Below are 16,459 nucleotides of genomic sequence, written 5' to 3'. Positions count from 1 at the left end.
GCGGGCTGGGCGAGGCGGGAGGAGGAGGAGGAGAAGGAGGAGGAGGAGGAAAAGGCGGGCCCGGGCAGGGCAGCGCCGCCATTGCTGCGGCTGCCGCCTTAGGAGGAGGTGGAGGAGGAAGAGGAGGAGGAGGAAGGCGGAAGCCGGCAGCCCCCGTGCTGGGTTTGCGGGCGGCAGCTAGGGCAGCGGGGGGATCGGCGGCAGCTCCCTCCCTCCCTCCCAGCTGGTCGCCGCCATGCCGTGCGTGGCCGACTGGCTCAACAACCCCTTCAGCATCGTGCAGGGCATCTTCGGTGAGCGCGGCCGAGCCGGGCTGGGCTGCCCCGAGGGGGAGCGAGCCCCCGGGGATTGGGGATGGAGGGAGGAGGGCGGCGGGCACGGTGCGGGGCTGCCCGGAGGCGGCGGGCGGGCAGCGGGCGGCCGCCTCCTTCTCCCCGCCTGAGGTGAGGTGAGGGGCGGGCGGCGAACCGCAGGGGCTGTCCCGGCCCGGGGAGCGGCTCCCGGGTTTAAAATAAAAAGCTGAAGAGGGTTTTTGGCTCGGTGCTGCTGCGAGGTGTTCCTGAGCTAGCTGTGCTTGAGCACACGGAGGCTGGGGGCAGCCCTTGAGGGTGTCGGGTCTCTGCTCTACCTGCCCGCATGGCTCCCTGGCCACCGAGCATCTGTGAACGCTGCCAGGGCTCTTCGGTGCTAGGTGTGATCTTAACGAAAAGGACCACAAATAAAAATAATTCCTCAGTGACCACCCAGCGGAAGGTGGCCCCTCACCTCCTGCAGTTTCTCAGGGTACACGGCAGCGTTTCAGAGCCCTTCTGCATTTCCAGCAGCGTTCCCCCTCGTTTATCTAAAGTGGGGTAAGATAAGGAAGTTGAAACAATTGCAATAGCCTTGAAGTTGTCTAAAATTAAGTCGTTTACTCAAAATGCGCATACGTGTATAAACTGCTTACTAAGTTAACACGTTTCTGTTCAGCATTATGCTACGTGATGCTAACGCTCATGTAAATGTGTCTTGTTTTGTAGCCCAAAATCTTCCAAATTCTGATTGGGAAAAGAAGGTGACTGACTATTTCAGAGAGAAATTAAAAGAAAATAATGCTACTAACTGGGTAAGGATCTCTTCTGTCATTCTTCTGGAGTTAGGATCTTAACCTGGAACTTAGGAACAGCATTCTTTTTACCTCTTAATTATTGCGGTGATCTGTTCTTTAGAAGCTCTTCCTTCTCAGAAGCCTATTTCTAGATTTTAGGCCTTTGTAATACAGATTAAAGCAACTGAAATGTAAATGACCTATGTAAAACAAAGATGTAAAATTCTAATTGAAACTGTGGAAGCCAATCCACTTGACTTTAGTGTACTGTTTTGCCCTGGGCCATAACTGCTAAATGCTGCCTGTTTGTAGCATCATCCGGTAGATGGCAGGAGCTGACAAATTCTGTCACTTCTGAAAGCCTTCACGCCACCCTGTTAGTCTGCAGTAAGTGTTTGTACACCACGAGTTTCTGAGCTGCTGTTCATAAACCCCGTCTCACATGACCCTTTATTGCCATGCTGGAAACTTCGTGTGGGTTGAAGAACTACGTGCTTAGACTCTCACATTTGAGGAAAAAATACTCTGCTAAAACCGTGCTTTATTAGGCTGGGTCAGGCCTAGTTCTGGAAGTTCAGCAGGGAAGCTGTGCTTTAGGTTTAAAAATAAAGCATGCATACTTGGGTTGTACTAGCGACTTTTTTTTTTTTTTTTTTTCCAAAGACTGGCAAAAACGGCATCCTGGAACACCACAAAGTGGGTTAAAGTCTTGTGTCAAATCTGTTCTACCTAGGGCTAAAAAAAAACAAGTGAAAACTATTTTTCTTCCTCTGTCAGTGAAAGTGTTCTGTCTTTAAATTTCAAAGACGGTTTACATCAAAGTATAAATGGCAAATCTGTGTTAAATTTGCAGCATAAGGAAGGAACTAAAAGCAAGCTCTCTTAGTCGCTTATGAGGGAGCACAGTCTTGTTTCTTAAACTGCTATTTCTTATAGGGCTCCTTCTGTTTTTTTTTCTGTTTTAATATTAGGTGTGTTTTTTCAATAAAAAAACTTACCCTTAAAATGGGAAAACTATTCCTATAACAAGTCCCATAATTTCAAGATATACTACATACATGTGTGCTGTTTTTTCTATTTTTTTTCCATTGACATGTTAAAATACATGAAAAAGAGTTGCCCACTGTGAGGGATTTGGAAATTGAAATACAGGTTTTCTGTGGCCTTTTGTTATAGAAATTGTGTGTACAATTGCTCCAGTACATAATATGCTGTAAAAGTGCTAAAGATTAAAATAAGTAAATAAAATCCAATTTGTGCTGCAGTAATTCCCAGTTGAAGAGTTAGTTTAAAAATTTGTTGTAGAGTTCACATATGCTTTCAGTGAACCAAAATGCATTTGGTAACAGTGTAGTGTTGGGATTGAAAAAGGGATGAGACCAGTGCCCAGAGAAGCTGTGGCTGCCCCATCCCTACAAGCGCCCGAAGCCAGGCTGCATGGGGCTTTGGGCAACCTGGGCTGTGGGAGGTGTCCCTGCCATGGCAGGGGTTGGAACTGGGTGGGCTTCAAGGTCCCTTCTAACCCAAACCATTCTGTGATTCTAGTTTTGGAACTAGAAGAGTTTGGGAACTGTTAGTGTATGATAATACTAATTATTACCTTTAACAGCTATTGTGGGAACTCCCAATGTTGAGATACATGCGCTTTGTTACTGCTTGGATTGTGGCACTAAAAGTGGGGGGGAAAGTACCCAAAAAGTACAGTATGTGCTACCTGATAAGGCACGGAATTGTCAGAGGCAATTAATCCTATCAACAGCAACAGATAAAAGTTTTAGCCAAGGAAAAGAGCAGTAGGATGTACCAGATAAAAATAAGTTGGTGACAGCTTTTGTGATGGTTTTGGTGTACTTCAGGGCACTTCTTAGTAAGCCAGTTGTTTAGACCAAGCTCTCTTTTATAGGTTCCATCGCTGAATGATGTTCCCGTACATTACCTGAAGCCCAACAGTTTAGTGAAATTTCGCTGCATGGTTCAAGATATGTTTGATCCTGAGTTTTATATGGGAGTGTACGAAACAGTTGACCCAAACACAAATGCACGTGTAAGTGAAAAACCAATTTATTATTTTAGGAAGTGCTCAGCATTTTTCTGTTCTAGTCTTCATATTTCTCTAGTTTCTGAGTTAAATGTATGGAGCCTTGGCACTATCTGATAGTAATTCTGTTTGTGGAATTCAAATGGTATCAGTGATACATCACTACTTATAATTCTGTTGGGGAATTTGGGGAATAAAAATTAGCTTAAAAAATGAAAGCTTCAGCAGTGTGTCTTTGAAGAACATAAGACTGCAATAATTTTGATATAAATAATTCATATGCGGGTTTCTGTCAGAAAGAGAACGATTGCGTTGTCTTTTCTCCTTCTTGACAGGTTTTGCATTTTGGTAAATACAGAGATGTGGCGGAATGTGGGGTAAGTTACACAAGTTATATGAATTTTGAGATGCAATATTGGACGGAAAGATGCAATTTCTAAGTATGGTGTGAATTATTTGGTGCTTATCAGTGGATTCTTGGAAATGCTGTTCTTAAAAACACAAAATTAATCTAAGTTTTGGACAGCAGAGTATTCCTAACTGCTAATACGCATTTGAAATTTAGCAGGCTTCCAGCTATTTCTCTTGCATTTAAAATTCGTTTTGCTTGGGTGGGATCAGGGAGAAAGCACAACAAATCTTGAAAATTTCTGCTGTGGCAAACAACCAACTTTTGGTAGTACAGTGCTGTTAGGATCAAAACATTGTAGATGCAGACTGTTTAGGTTCCCTATTTCATGCAAATGTAATAGCGTGTGTTTGTTAAAAGTTCTGGCTCAGTAACTGTACCTATGGAATTAGTTTTAAAAACAAAAAATGCTCTGATCAGATTTTTAGTATCATCATGTCTGTTGGTGTTGTAGCCTCAGCAGGAAATTGATCTGAACTCCTCGCAAACAGTCACCTTGGAGAGACAGACGTTCTACTGCGTTCCAGTGCCTGGGGAATCAGCATGGGTGAAAGAAATATCTTTTTTGTCTGCGCTAGTGCTGTGTTATACAAACAGTGACCATCAACTAATTCATTAGATTTAAGGAAACGAATTATTTGAAGTTTTTTTTTTTTTTTTAAGGCATGGGTAGATGGTAGATATAAGAAAAATAAACGGAGAATTGGTTTTACAGAAGAATTAGGAGCATTTCTTTTTGATTTGCAAGAGATTTAGACTAGGTTTTCAACTATGCTTGGGGGAATCTTAACTATTTCTGTTAATCTGTATTTGCATGTGTTTAGAAAACGGGAAGCTTCGGTTGAGCCATGGGCATTCTGTGGGTATTTTCCAATTTACTGTGTGAGCATCCTAATTTAGTCTCATATAAGTACCAGTAGCTGAGCGTGGTTGACAATAATTCTTGAAAAATTTTAAATACCGTTTTTAATGATTCGACGGTATGTCAATTTAGCGATGAGTACAGGAAATGGCTTGGGGAGACACAAATCATGGTTTAGTTTTTTGTAATAAAAGGAAGTTGAATTAACTGAGAGGAGTGGTTACAGGATGCTTTTAAAAGCTTCAGAGAGCTTATATTCTATTCTCTTAGGGAGTGGGTGATGTGTAGAAACCTTGAAATATTTTGCATGTTGTAGGAAGATGGATTTTGGTAAACCTAATACGATTTGATATCTCCTGTTTTTAGTTCAGAATTTAAGAAAACTACTTGCCATTGGCACAGACTGCCAACACAACTTTAAAATTGACATAACATATTTTGTAACCAAATGATTGGCAAGAGTTAGTTTTTGAGGAATGCTTATATCAAAGTTCTGCAGCTATGGAGATTTAAAAATGACCTTGACTATTATGAAAATACTGAGCATCATTTCAATGTTTGCTCATCATGCTAAAAAAAAAAAAGTGTATTAACTTTATCAAAATTAATTTATAAATATGCCAGCAATGGTACCTTACAATTTCTGTGATTACGTTGAAAATAAACACACAGAAAATGTTTGCATACTTGTATCAGGTAGCAACTCTTCTTACAAAGTCTGTTCTGTGGGGTTGAGCTGCAGAAGAGAGGAACTTGTTGAGATTGAGTTGTTTCTGACTGCCTGCATGTTCTCTGGGCCTGAAGACAACGCTTTTTTTACAGACTGGTAGTGGAAAAGGACTTCTTGGGGGTAGGTTGTGTCAATTTTCAACAAAGCCTATGATTGCTGTACGGTTCTAAAGCAGGTTACTTTACATTGATGACATCTCTTCAGATATGTAAGGTTTACGTCATTATTTTAATATCTTGTTCAAAATTGCATATTCACGTTTTGTTGCCAAAGCTTATTTTGCCTGGATTTTCTCAACTGAGTGTGGTGTTGTCCTTAATCCTCAATCTTACGCCTATATCAGTGCAAGCCAAGCGCGAGTTAGTCCTTCTACATCCTACACACCAAGTCGTCACAAGAGGAGCTACGAGGAAGATGAGGATATGGAACTGCACCCATCGAAGCAGAAAGAGCAACATATAGGTAATACTCAGAATTGACAACTGGACCGTTAGGGTATTCTAGCAGAATTTGCAGGAATTCCATTTTTAGAAATTGAAATGTTTTCAGTTGTTTGAACTAGTAGTGTTACTGGAAACTTGATAACTATTTTGGTGGTTCTGTTGAAGTCATCAGTGGACTGAGTAGTGTTGGGTGAGCCTGTGGTGTTGTGCTTGGATATTGTATGACTTGTTGGTATCACTTCCTAGAGTTAGTAACACAATTCCTAAAATAAACGTTTTGTTCAGCACCACTTGTGTATTACATTTCCTAAATGACAGCATGTTAAGGGATTTATGGCAGCAGGCTGAAATTTAGGAGTTCTTATTTAATTTTCAACAAGGAGATTTAAAGATAATCTGGAGAAAATTGCAATTTCTTCTGTCTTACCGTGTGTGGATGTTGCTGCGTAAACTGAGGCCAAACTGCATCTTGATTAGATGATTATTTGATACAGAGAATAGTGTGCTTCTAAATATGTCTCCTACAGGCTTCCCTTTTTTAGCTTGTGCAAGATCTACGAATCTAAATTTGTAAGGGAACCAGATAAATACCAGATTCTTTGTAGCATCTTAAGGAAAGCTAGAAGAAACCTTTGAAGAAGATGGTATCGCCAAAACTGAGTTAGGATGATATGCAATGCCTACTCATTTTGTGATCTGTTTGTGAGCTATTTGTTTCAGTGCTTTTCTATGGAGATGCCACTTAAAGACCAGCATGGGTTTGGATTTTGTTTTCTTTTTTTCTTTTTTTTTTTTTTTTTAAAGACTTGGGCGAGCTGTCCTTTAAACAGAAAAATGTTCTTCTCTTCTCTTCTTTTGAAGAGAAAATGGTTTAAAATTATCAGCCCAATAAAAAGAATACAAATTCAGAAGCTATGGCTTTCTTTTATTTGGTGTTTTACGTCCATGTGGTTTGTTTGCTGAATTTTAGGGTTTTATTTTTGTATTTGTACTGGTTTAGAAATGTTTTATTAGATAGTTTATACTGTTTTGTCTTCGTATTTGGACTGATGAATTGCAGCTTAGATTTTTATAGCTTTGTTACTGCTGAACATCTAATGAGATTCTTAATGTAATGTTTTGTTGATGTGTACTCTCGCCTTTAAAAATATCCAGTTAAACTTGAGATGCAGAAAGATACTGCCTGTGCAGTCCTACAAACTTTAAAATAATTGAACTGGTGCAGTTTAGGCATTAAATTTTTGAAAATCAGGTCGTTTGGTCACATTTTATGAAGACTTTACTCATTACTAAGAAACACAGATCTGTACACACATTCCTGCTTATCTTGGTAAAGTAAAATATGTGAAACTTCTCTGTTTTGAGGCAGAATATTCTCTGTAATATACGGCTTTTTAAAAAGTGTATTTTCCCTCTGGCTTTTTGTTAAATTAGTTTAATGCAACGTTGCTTGCTGCAGGGAGTTGTTCACTTTGCATTTCTGTTTAAAGAGCCCATGAATCCTTTGTTTTTCAGGCAGTGGTGGTGATATCCATGGATGTGGGGAGCCAAAGAGATTAGAAACTGAAGCTTCTGCGGGTCATCATCTCATTTCTCCCAACTGCTCCCCTCCTCTTGACTTAAATTTTCCATTGCCAGGAGAGAAAGGACCGGCATGTCTCGTAAAGGTAAGATAAGCAGACAGAAGATGAACATGACTGTGGCCCCAGTGAGGCAGACAATCTGAAGTTAAAGTGCAAGTAGCCTTTAGCTTATAGGCACTGTTGTCTTTCAAGTCTAAAAATCTTGTTTCTACAAATAATTGCATTATTTCTCTTCTCTACTGCTCTCTTTAAATTGCTGAAATCATTCAACAGCGTTCACTGGATCTTCTCTGATCCCCCTTGGTGAGGGATAGGAAGAAAGTGTTACCAGATGCTCAAGTATGGAGCTGATTCTGGCTTTTGGTTCTTTGCTTTTAGGATCTGCCCTCTTAAAGAAAAAGTTGTGATGAAAAAAGCCAAAAAAACCAACACTTTAGATACTTTGTATTGTATTTGAAATAGTCTTTAATTCTTTAGCACACTGTATTGACTATGAAACCTCCAGACAAAACTTCTCTCTCTGTGGCAGGTATATGAGAGCTGGGATAGCTACAAAGTCAATGATGTTCTGGAGGTGTATGGCATTCTGTCTGTGGATCCAGTGCTGAGCATAGTAAACAATGAAGAAAGGTAAGGCTTAGCTGGTGTGTGATTCTGAAATCAGGATGTTTTTTTGTTTTTATTTTAATGGGCAAAATAGTTGTGGTTATCCCTTTAATCCAGGCAGGAAAGAGTGTAAATACGTAAAAATAGCATACAAAAATAAGTACATCCATACCCTTGGATACCTGATGCATTTTTTTTCTAGGGTGTTGTGCAGCCTGTAAAGAGGAATTGCTTCTGTAGCTAAACGTTCCATGAGCTTTCATGCCCATTTAACATTCAGTGAGCAAATGAATAGGAAACAGCGCTTTAAAATGATAAAAATATACTTTTAAAATTTGTAATTCCCTGAAAGTTGTTACCCTAAACAGTTCAGTAAAATATTAAAAACAAGCAAAAAATGTATTCATAGGTAGTGAAAGTGACCAAAATGAGTGTAAATCAGGATGAACTTTTCATTAATTAAAGTTGTACTATAGTATACATACTATATTATATCATATTGTACTGCTGGCAGAAACTTCTGGCTTCACCTGCTGTTCTGTGATTACTTACTTGACAAAATACCATATAACCCAGAGAGATGCAAGAAATCGATTACTAAAATAATATTAACAACCTGTCTAACACAGGTACTACTAATGCCTTGAGCTTCAAATAAATAATTCGTGTAGGTAACTTTATCTTTTTGATAAGTACAATATCAGGAGTGCAGTGTGTCCTTTATAGTGCCAGCTTCTTAAAAGGAACTCGGCCTGGTCAGCTGCTTTTGGTTATCATCTTTCTGACAGAAAGCTAATCCTGGATTGACAGCTCAGTTGGTGTCATAGATTTATTTATTTTTTCCTGCATGTCATTCTATCGCAAATAGACAAAGTGGCAGTGTTTAGTAATGTTTTCTAATGTGAAGATGCTAAACAAAGAAGTTTCTTTTAGTAGAAAGAGATGACAGTCAGTCAGTGAACTGCTGAAGAAGCACTGAAGCCATGAAGCCTTTCAGCTTTAAAGACCAGTTAAAGTTTATCAAATTTATACTAAGCTTTACTGTAATCTGATATGTGGAAACTAAGATCCAAAGGTGACCTGATAGGGATTTTTTTTAAGGCATTATCAGGAATGCCAAATCTTGTATATCTGAACTTTTAAATTGAGAGATAATACCTGCAAGTTCGAGTTAGGTATGTTGGGATTTTTTTTACTCAGCCAGTGATGTAGCTGTTACGTGACTGTCCAGAAGATTTCGTTGTCAATTTCTGGAACCCAGGTAGAATATGAAAGTCCGACAAGGGCATACACAGACAAATGTAATAGATTGTTATGTTATTTATTGAGAAGTTGCTGTGGAGCCCTTATCCAGTGCTTGCTGGATGGAACATTAAGTAACATTTCATGTTAAGCTGCATCCTATTAAGTGGTGCAGCAAATAATAAGCGTGGTCTGTTGTTGGGTTTGGTTCGGTTGTTCACTTCGTTTTGGTTTGGTTGGTTTGGAATTTTTTTTTCCTATTAAAAATAAGAATCGGTTACTTTATGAAAATAATAGGATCCTACTTCTTTGATCAAGCGTGGTCTGGTGGTTCTGTATTGTTGGTTATGTAATTGTGGTTCAGTATTTATGGTGCTTATAAAAATCATAAAGATGACAGTTCTTGTGGTTTGAGTGCAGGAGCAGTTGCCAGGCATTGGGAGCAGATGTTGGGAACGCAGACACGCTGTGTTTGTGGCATGGTATCAGCTGCACATGGTCAGGTGGAGGTTTGCACGGAATGTTTTGAAGTTCAGTTGTGCTGTGCCCTTTCCTAGGGATAACTCAACCCTCGATCCTATGGAGTGCATGGACACAGCAGAAGAGCAGAGAGTACACAGTCCTCCGGCCTCCTTAGTCCCCAGAATCCATGTGATTTTGGCACAAAAATTACAACACATTAATCCATTGCTGCCTGCATGCCTTAATGAAGAGGAGAGTAAAACCTGTGAGTATCTGAATTTGACTTCATTCAATGTAGATGTAAACGTGCACCTTGCTAGTACATATGAACAACTACTTCTTGCCAGTGATTCATGCACCTCTGAGCAAAGATTTATGTTTAAATCTTTCTAAATGAGGAGCCATTCAATACTACAGAACTGGGCAAGGTGCAAATGTCTGTGTTAATGCAATACTTATGTGCTGCTTTTTCTGAAATAAATGTGACTTAAATGAGTCTTGTTCTGGATAAAGCCCAAAGACTTCAAGTTTTTCAGCTGTAAGATTGCTTACATTACTTTCAAATGGAGTACTGAATTGCTGGAAAACCAGATTTCCAATGTAGCGTAAGCATGAAAATGAGAAACATACAGGGTAAAGAATTATGATACTGTGATGATAAAAAGGCAATTCTGTTCTTAAGTAACTGCTGCTCTTTGTGGCCTGTGTGACTGTTACTCAAAGCCAGTAATACTCAGTGGGAAAACTAATGAGTGTTTGTTTTTCCTAGACTGCTTTGGAGTAACTGTTTGTCTTCATCTAGCTGTAACAAAGTAAGCTTTTATGTAGAGGAAAGGGGATAAGGAATGGCACGTTTTCTGATATTTTTTTGTCTTCTGCTCTTTTAACAGTTGTTTCTAACTTCATGTCTGAGCTGTCACCAGTGAGAGCAGAGCTGCTTGGGTTCCTCACACATGCCTTCTTGGGAGACAGTTTGGCCGCCGAGTACCTTATATTGCATCTCATCTCCACAGTGTAAGTGTTCTGGAGTTTGCTGAGAATTTATATATTCATCTTTTAAGACATTTCCTTTTGGGGGATTCTTCACCATTCTGCCAATGAGTGGCAGAAATAGTTTAAATACTGTTCCAGCAGTACTTTATCCACCTAAAGTTGTCCTGTTGTAATAGATGCAGTAAATGTATTTCGTTGACTGAAATACCAAAAGTTTTGTAAGAAGGCCAGTTTCGTGGTGATATATCCATTCAGCATTGCTTTGAGAGTTGGACAAAATCTCCAAAATAAACAAGCTTATGCAGAGGTAGGGTGAAATCTTTTTACCTTTAACTTTTTGTAGAGTAGGAGATGCGACTGGCTTCTCAAAGACAGCATTTGTTATCTTTATTTACCAACTTCAATGGTTATTGTTTACGTAGTAGAAGATACTGAAAGGTGCGGTCTGGGACTGTGTTTAATTAACGTAGGCATTTAATGATAAGTTCAAGTGACTCATATTTAGCAAGCGGTAGAAATTTGCTACCTGAGCTGATGCTGCAGCTCAGTGTGCATACATTTTGATCCACCTTCATTGCTGATTAAAATGAATTTGCTTAAAGTTCTTTTGTGTTGGTGTAAACTGTCACTGGATGAAAGAGCACCGTCCTTTGACTCATGAAAATTTCAGGTGTGAAACTTCAGGCAATCTGTTTTGAATAGATTATTTGCTAGGTTTTAATTTTAGACTTTCTTCAGAATGGATTCCATTTTTTTTTTAATGTAATTTGTATACAAACCACTTTTCTGTGGTTTTCAAAAATCCCATTTTGCTACAGAGTGAATGACCACTAGAGGAAGTGTTTAGACAATGCTCTCAGACATAAGGTCTGACTTTTATTTTTTTGTTTGGTTGGTTGGTTGTTTTTTTTTTTTGTTTGTTTGTTTTTGTTTTTTTTTTGAGTGGTCCTTTATGAAACTGGCCGGCAGATGAGTCCTTGTGTGGGTCCCTTCCAACCCAGGATACATTATATGATGTTTTCAAACCAATGTATGAAAAATCTAGTACAGCACAGATGCTTAATAAAAGTTATTTCAGAGCTGTGAGTAGAATCGGCATCTTACCTTTGTCATACCTGCAGGTGACATGTAAAAACCTATAAGGTATTTCTCAGCATCAGCAAGACAAGGAGTATCAGCATAGATCTAATCGTAACATCACAGCAGTGTAATTACCAGCTGGAAGGCCTTCTGCTGGCTTTGTGCACAGTCTGCCCAGAACCCCTGTCCCTAATTCCCATATAAATACACATACTTCAGTATCAGTACGCTTTTCTTTATGTATGCACTTTGTGCTCTTGGGTTAGACTGTGAATACTCTAACACTTAAACTAGAATGTGTTTTCTCTCTTAGCCGTATCACAAAAAAAAAGTTGAAATTTGTCAAGAATGGGGGAAGATACACGGTAAGAAGAGGGAGAGGAAAGCTGAGGGCAGGTAAAGGAAACGAACGAGCATAATAATTAGGGAAATTGAGCAGTAAGAAAGAGAAAGGATGAAGGAGTATTTACCACAGAACACAAGGAGAAGAGAACATATCACAGGATCTCAAGCTCTATAAATGTACTGGTTTTGTGCAACGCTGCAAAGCCTGCCAAAGCAGTGTGCAGCCTAATTTAGCTCCTTGGATGCCGGAGAAGGAGGAAGAACAGGACTGTTACTATGTATGTATTAGCATTGAAACCCTGCTAGCTATCCGAGGTGGCACGCAGCACTCAAATTGAGTGGTATCTGTGATCACCGGGTTAATCAGATGCTTGCCTAACCTGCTTTGCTTTTGGTTTAGTTATGCAAGACGAGATGTGCTTCCTCTGGGAAAATTCACAGTCAACTTGAGTGGATGTCCAAGGAACAGCATCTTCACAGAGCACATATACCGCATCATCCAGCAGCTCGTTCCCGCAGTAAGAACAACGGCGTTATAGTCTTGTAACGCTTTTAGTCATAAATTTGGGGTAGTTGGCTCAAACAAATACATTTAGTTAAAGACAAGCTCATTAAACAAAGGTCCTGATAGCCATCTAAAGGGCAGATAAAAAGGAGATGCTTCATTTTGCCTTTCTGGGTTGATTTATCTAAATGCATAGAACGCTTAATTATTGTGTCATTACTGTTTGTACCTGAGTTTGTGGATACTGTTCTGCAGAAAGTTCATAGTAATTTGATTTGGGGCCATAATAATTATGTTGTGTCAATAATTTACTGGGCTTTTTGGTTATTCTAGGCATGTAGTACAAGTGTTACATTTTGGTTCTTAACAGAATTATTTTCCTTTAGTAATGTTTTTTAGGCATCTAGTATAAATGGATAGGGTGAAATGTATTCTGTGGCGTGGTAACAAGTTTTGTTTTACTCGCTGTGGAGGTTCACAGTTGCAGCTCATGCTAAAGGAAAAACTACTTACTAGGGATGTTGGAGGAGGGGGAATGCACTGATGAGTTTCTTTTCCCGTTACAGTCCTATCGCCTACAAATGACAATTGAAAACATGAACCATTCACGATTTATCCCACACAAAGACTACACAGCTAATCGCTTAGTCAGCGGAGTACTGCAGCTTGCCAGCAACACTTCCCTTGTAGTGGATGAGACTCAGCTTGAGCAAGGACAGCTTGACACAACAGGTAGAGTGTTTGTTTTGTGTTTTTTTTTAATTAAAAAAAGTGTATGTAGACAACAAAGATTGATATATTTCAATGACAGTAGTGCTAATTGTGTCCCAGGGATCATTTTCGATTCCAGAACTCTTGGTTTCCATATCCTATTTTGGTGTTCAAAGTAGTGTGCTGCCTTTTCAGACAACTTAGAGCATTATCTACTGCTTTGTTTGGCTTTGTGGCTTTTTTTTTATTTTTTCTAACTGTATTTGCTTTCTGGAAGTTTTTGCTTGGAGGTGCTGGTATTGAGTCAAAATGAATAGCTCTTCAGTGAAAAGTCCTACACTTATTTTTCCCAAGAGTCCCTTTATTGGGAAGTAATCTCTGTCCCAGACCACAAATGGCTGATAATGAAACACCCTGTGTAGTGTAGGTGCATTGTAGAGTACTCTGGACAGCGTATTTGATACTTGATGGAAGAGGCCATGCATTGGAATAAGTCTTAGTCCAAACTACCTCTGATTAGAATAGTTTCAGTTCCAGCTAATGGTTTTAGCTCCCCCTAAGACAAGTCATTTCTGCAGTAGTTTGACAAGATGATATATTTTTCAACTGTCCAGTCTTGTTGGCCAATGTAATGATCTCTCTCCAGCAAGGCTTTTTTCCTTACACCGTTAATTCACTTTTGCATTCTGTCACAAAAATCATAGTGTTTGCTCCTCTCCTGAGGAGAAAATGTTTCTCTGTAAGTAGTTATCTGGCTTTGTAGAACCAATGAAAACCTATTAACACTTAAACTAGGCCAGAGAAAATTTAGACTTAATGAGTTGTTGATTTCCATCTTAATAAATGGTTGTGTCTATATGGAAGATGGCACAGACACGCCAAAAAAAGTCTGCAAGAATTTTTCTAGAATTTCTGTTCATTAAAAACAGTGGGGGGGTGTGAGAATCAGGTCTGACACTTACGACCATTTTTCTTGCTTTTGTAGGTGTACATAATGTGAAAGCACTGGGTAATCTGATAACTTGGCAGAAGGTGGATTATGATTTCAGTTACCACCAGATGGAATTCCCCTGCAATATTAACGTTCTGATCACCTCAGAGGGCCGATCACTCCTACCGGTATGGCGAGGTCATCTTGAATTTGGGGAATCATTAGGGTTGGTAGCTACTTAAAGCACTGAGCGTACCATTCCGGGGACAAAAAGAGGACGGGAAATGTTTTGTGAGTGGTGGTGGGTATGAAAGATTCACCTTCCTCTTGATTGGGAACAAAATACTGATGGCATTGTCTAGTGGCTGAAGTTGCTAATGGATATTGCACCAGTGGGTAAATTCTGCAGATAGACAACTACTCTCAAAGCCTTCCTGTACAGCAGCTTCTGTGGGTGTATGAATAAAGAGTAACAGCTCTGGCATTGACCCTAGCAAATCTGCGTAGCCTAGACTTACCGAATCTCTGACTGCTTGCTTTCTAGCTTTGTGACCTGAGAAATTGCTCTTGCCTTTAAGGAAAACCCATTCCTGCTTGAATAAGAACTTCACAGTGGATTTCACAGATGGAATTGTTAAATATTTAAAAAGAATTACTTTAGTTCTGGGAAATAGTGAGTTTTGTTGCCTTAGAGGTTAAATAAATCTTGGAATAGAAAAACATGTTGTGAAAAGGGATGATGTGTGATTTTATTTTTCAGTCAGATTGCCAAGTCCACTTACAACCACAGATAATTCCACCAAACATGGAGGAGTACATGAACAGCCTCCTAACAGCAGTGCTCCCTTCTGTGTTGAACAAATTTCGAATCTATCTCAGTTTACTGAGGCTGCTCGACTACAGTATATCTGATGAAGTGACCAAGGTATGGAAGACTTCATGAGTATCTTTTCCATTGTCTATTTGCAAAGAAGGCACCTTAAGAGAATGGTATTGTACTTGCCTATTGCTCTCCCTGGCAGTGATTGTTGGAAGTTGTCTTTAAAAATCAAAAGCAGTTTCTTGCCCTGAATGTGAATTCAAGGGTGTGTAGTTGTATTTCAGTATATACTTTATATGCATCCTGCTTGGTAAAACTCATTTTGAGAATAATTACTTTCAAAGATGAGCTAGCCTATTTTTACCCCAGCTGGCTTCCTGACAATGTTTCTCCTGTAATTTAAGGCTAATTATGGTGTTTAGCTCCTTGAAGGCTTATCTGATACTGAAGATTCTTTTTGCCACTCAGTTATGTGCTGTGTTGTTTGTAGGCAGTAGAAGAAGACTTCGTAGAAATGCGCAAGAATGACCCTGAGAGCATAACAGCTGACGATCTGCACAGAACTCTGCTGGTAGCAAGGTGGGTAGCAGCGTGCTTGAACTGAAGGCTTTCCAGCAAGCTGGAACCAAACCAAGGCTGTAGTTTGATATTTGCATGAGGCTGGCTGGCAAACGAAAGATGGAATCTGTGACAGGAAAAAAAAGATTCTTAATTCAGAGTGTTTGAAGGCAGTGTTGCCTTTTCTAGTTCTTAAGTTAAGGAAAGAAAACTGTTTTTGTCCTTTTAGTATATCACGTGTGACAGCTTGAACAAGCTCTTAATTGTTGTTTCTGTTCACCTAGGTTCCTGTCTCTCAGTGCGGGGCAGACAACGCTGTCAAGAGAAAGGTGGCTGAGGGCGAAACAACTGGAGGCACTACGTAAAGCCAGACTTCAGCAGCAGAAATGTGTTAATGGGAATGAACTCTAATGTTCTGTGGATGTCACTGAGAATTTGTCTAATCCTTACATGGAACCCATACTAAATTGGGATATTGTTTATACCAGTTTTTTTGTAGATAATTTATACCAAAATGTTATGGATATTTACCCATGCAGTCTGAACACACTATCTCTGTTCAGCCACTTAAACATATTTTATGAAATTTTTTTGGAGCCTGTTTTGTAATTGAGAATTGGTAACAATGAGCAAATTGTTTGATATTAAACTTTAATACTGAATGTGTGTAAACTTATTTCCTTTGAAAGTAGGAAAATTTAACCCAAACAGGGGTAGGCTTTATTTTGAAATAAGCGTGATGGAGTTCTTGAACTACAGAGGTTTCCGCTAAATAGCTTATATAGATGAAACTTTTGACTGCAGGTATCTGAAGCTGTATACTGCTCTTCCTGTTAAGTAAGGGATGCTGTTCCCCTCTGAGCAGCAGCATAATGATGATTATAGTGTGATGGAAAGAATTTATCTGAAATTCCATTAGGAAATATCTCTTTACTGTATTTAGAGAAGACTAACTTGTAAATTCCCCTGAGCTGCATTCTGGTGTAACTTCTAAAGTATACATGTAACTGGAGAGGGGTGATATGTGTGTACTTGTGCAAGAAATATCCTAATA

The 16,459-nt window shown here is 39.3% G+C and overlaps 1 protein-coding gene across 1 annotated transcript; it reads left to right on the top strand.

The window, feature by feature from the left end:
• Positions 1-49: 49 nt before the first annotated feature.
• On the top strand, positions 50-16,067 carry MCMBP (minichromosome maintenance complex binding protein). Its single transcript, XM_027460816.3, has 16 exons — positions 50-293; positions 1,020-1,105; positions 2,991-3,131; positions 3,461-3,502; positions 3,989-4,090; positions 5,459-5,588; positions 7,085-7,236; positions 7,682-7,782; positions 9,558-9,727; positions 10,353-10,476; positions 12,281-12,398; positions 12,952-13,117; positions 14,082-14,215; positions 14,788-14,952; positions 15,338-15,426; positions 15,690-16,067. Exons 1-16 carry the CDS (start codon positions 236-238, stop codon positions 15,814-15,816), a joined length of 1,905 nt encoding a protein of 634 aa, XP_027316617.1. The 5' UTR covers positions 50-235; the 3' UTR covers positions 15,817-16,067.
• The last annotated feature ends 392 nt before the right edge of the window (positions 16,068-16,459 follow it).

Source organism: Anas platyrhynchos, chromosome 6 (genome assembly GCF_047663525.1).
Source record: "Anas platyrhynchos isolate ZD024472 breed Pekin duck chromosome 6, IASCAAS_PekinDuck_T2T, whole genome shotgun sequence".
Taxonomy (NCBI): domain Eukaryota; kingdom Metazoa; phylum Chordata; class Aves; order Anseriformes; family Anatidae; genus Anas; species Anas platyrhynchos.
The sequence above is the reverse complement of the archived record's forward strand: the minus strand, read 5'-3'. Positions and strand labels throughout refer to the sequence as shown.

Coding starts and splice junctions, on each gene's coding strand:
- MCMBP (XM_027460816.3), top strand. CDS start 236: ATGCCGTGCGTGGCCGACTGGCTCAACAACCCCTTCAGCATCGTGCAG. Junction 3,132..3,460: donor ACCCAAACACAAATGCACGT/GTAAGTGAAAAA, acceptor CCTTCTTGACAG/GTTTTGCATTTTGGTAAATA. Junction 12,399..12,951: donor TCCAGCAGCTCGTTCCCGCA/GTAAGAACAACG, acceptor TTCCCGTTACAG/TCCTATCGCCTACAAATGAC.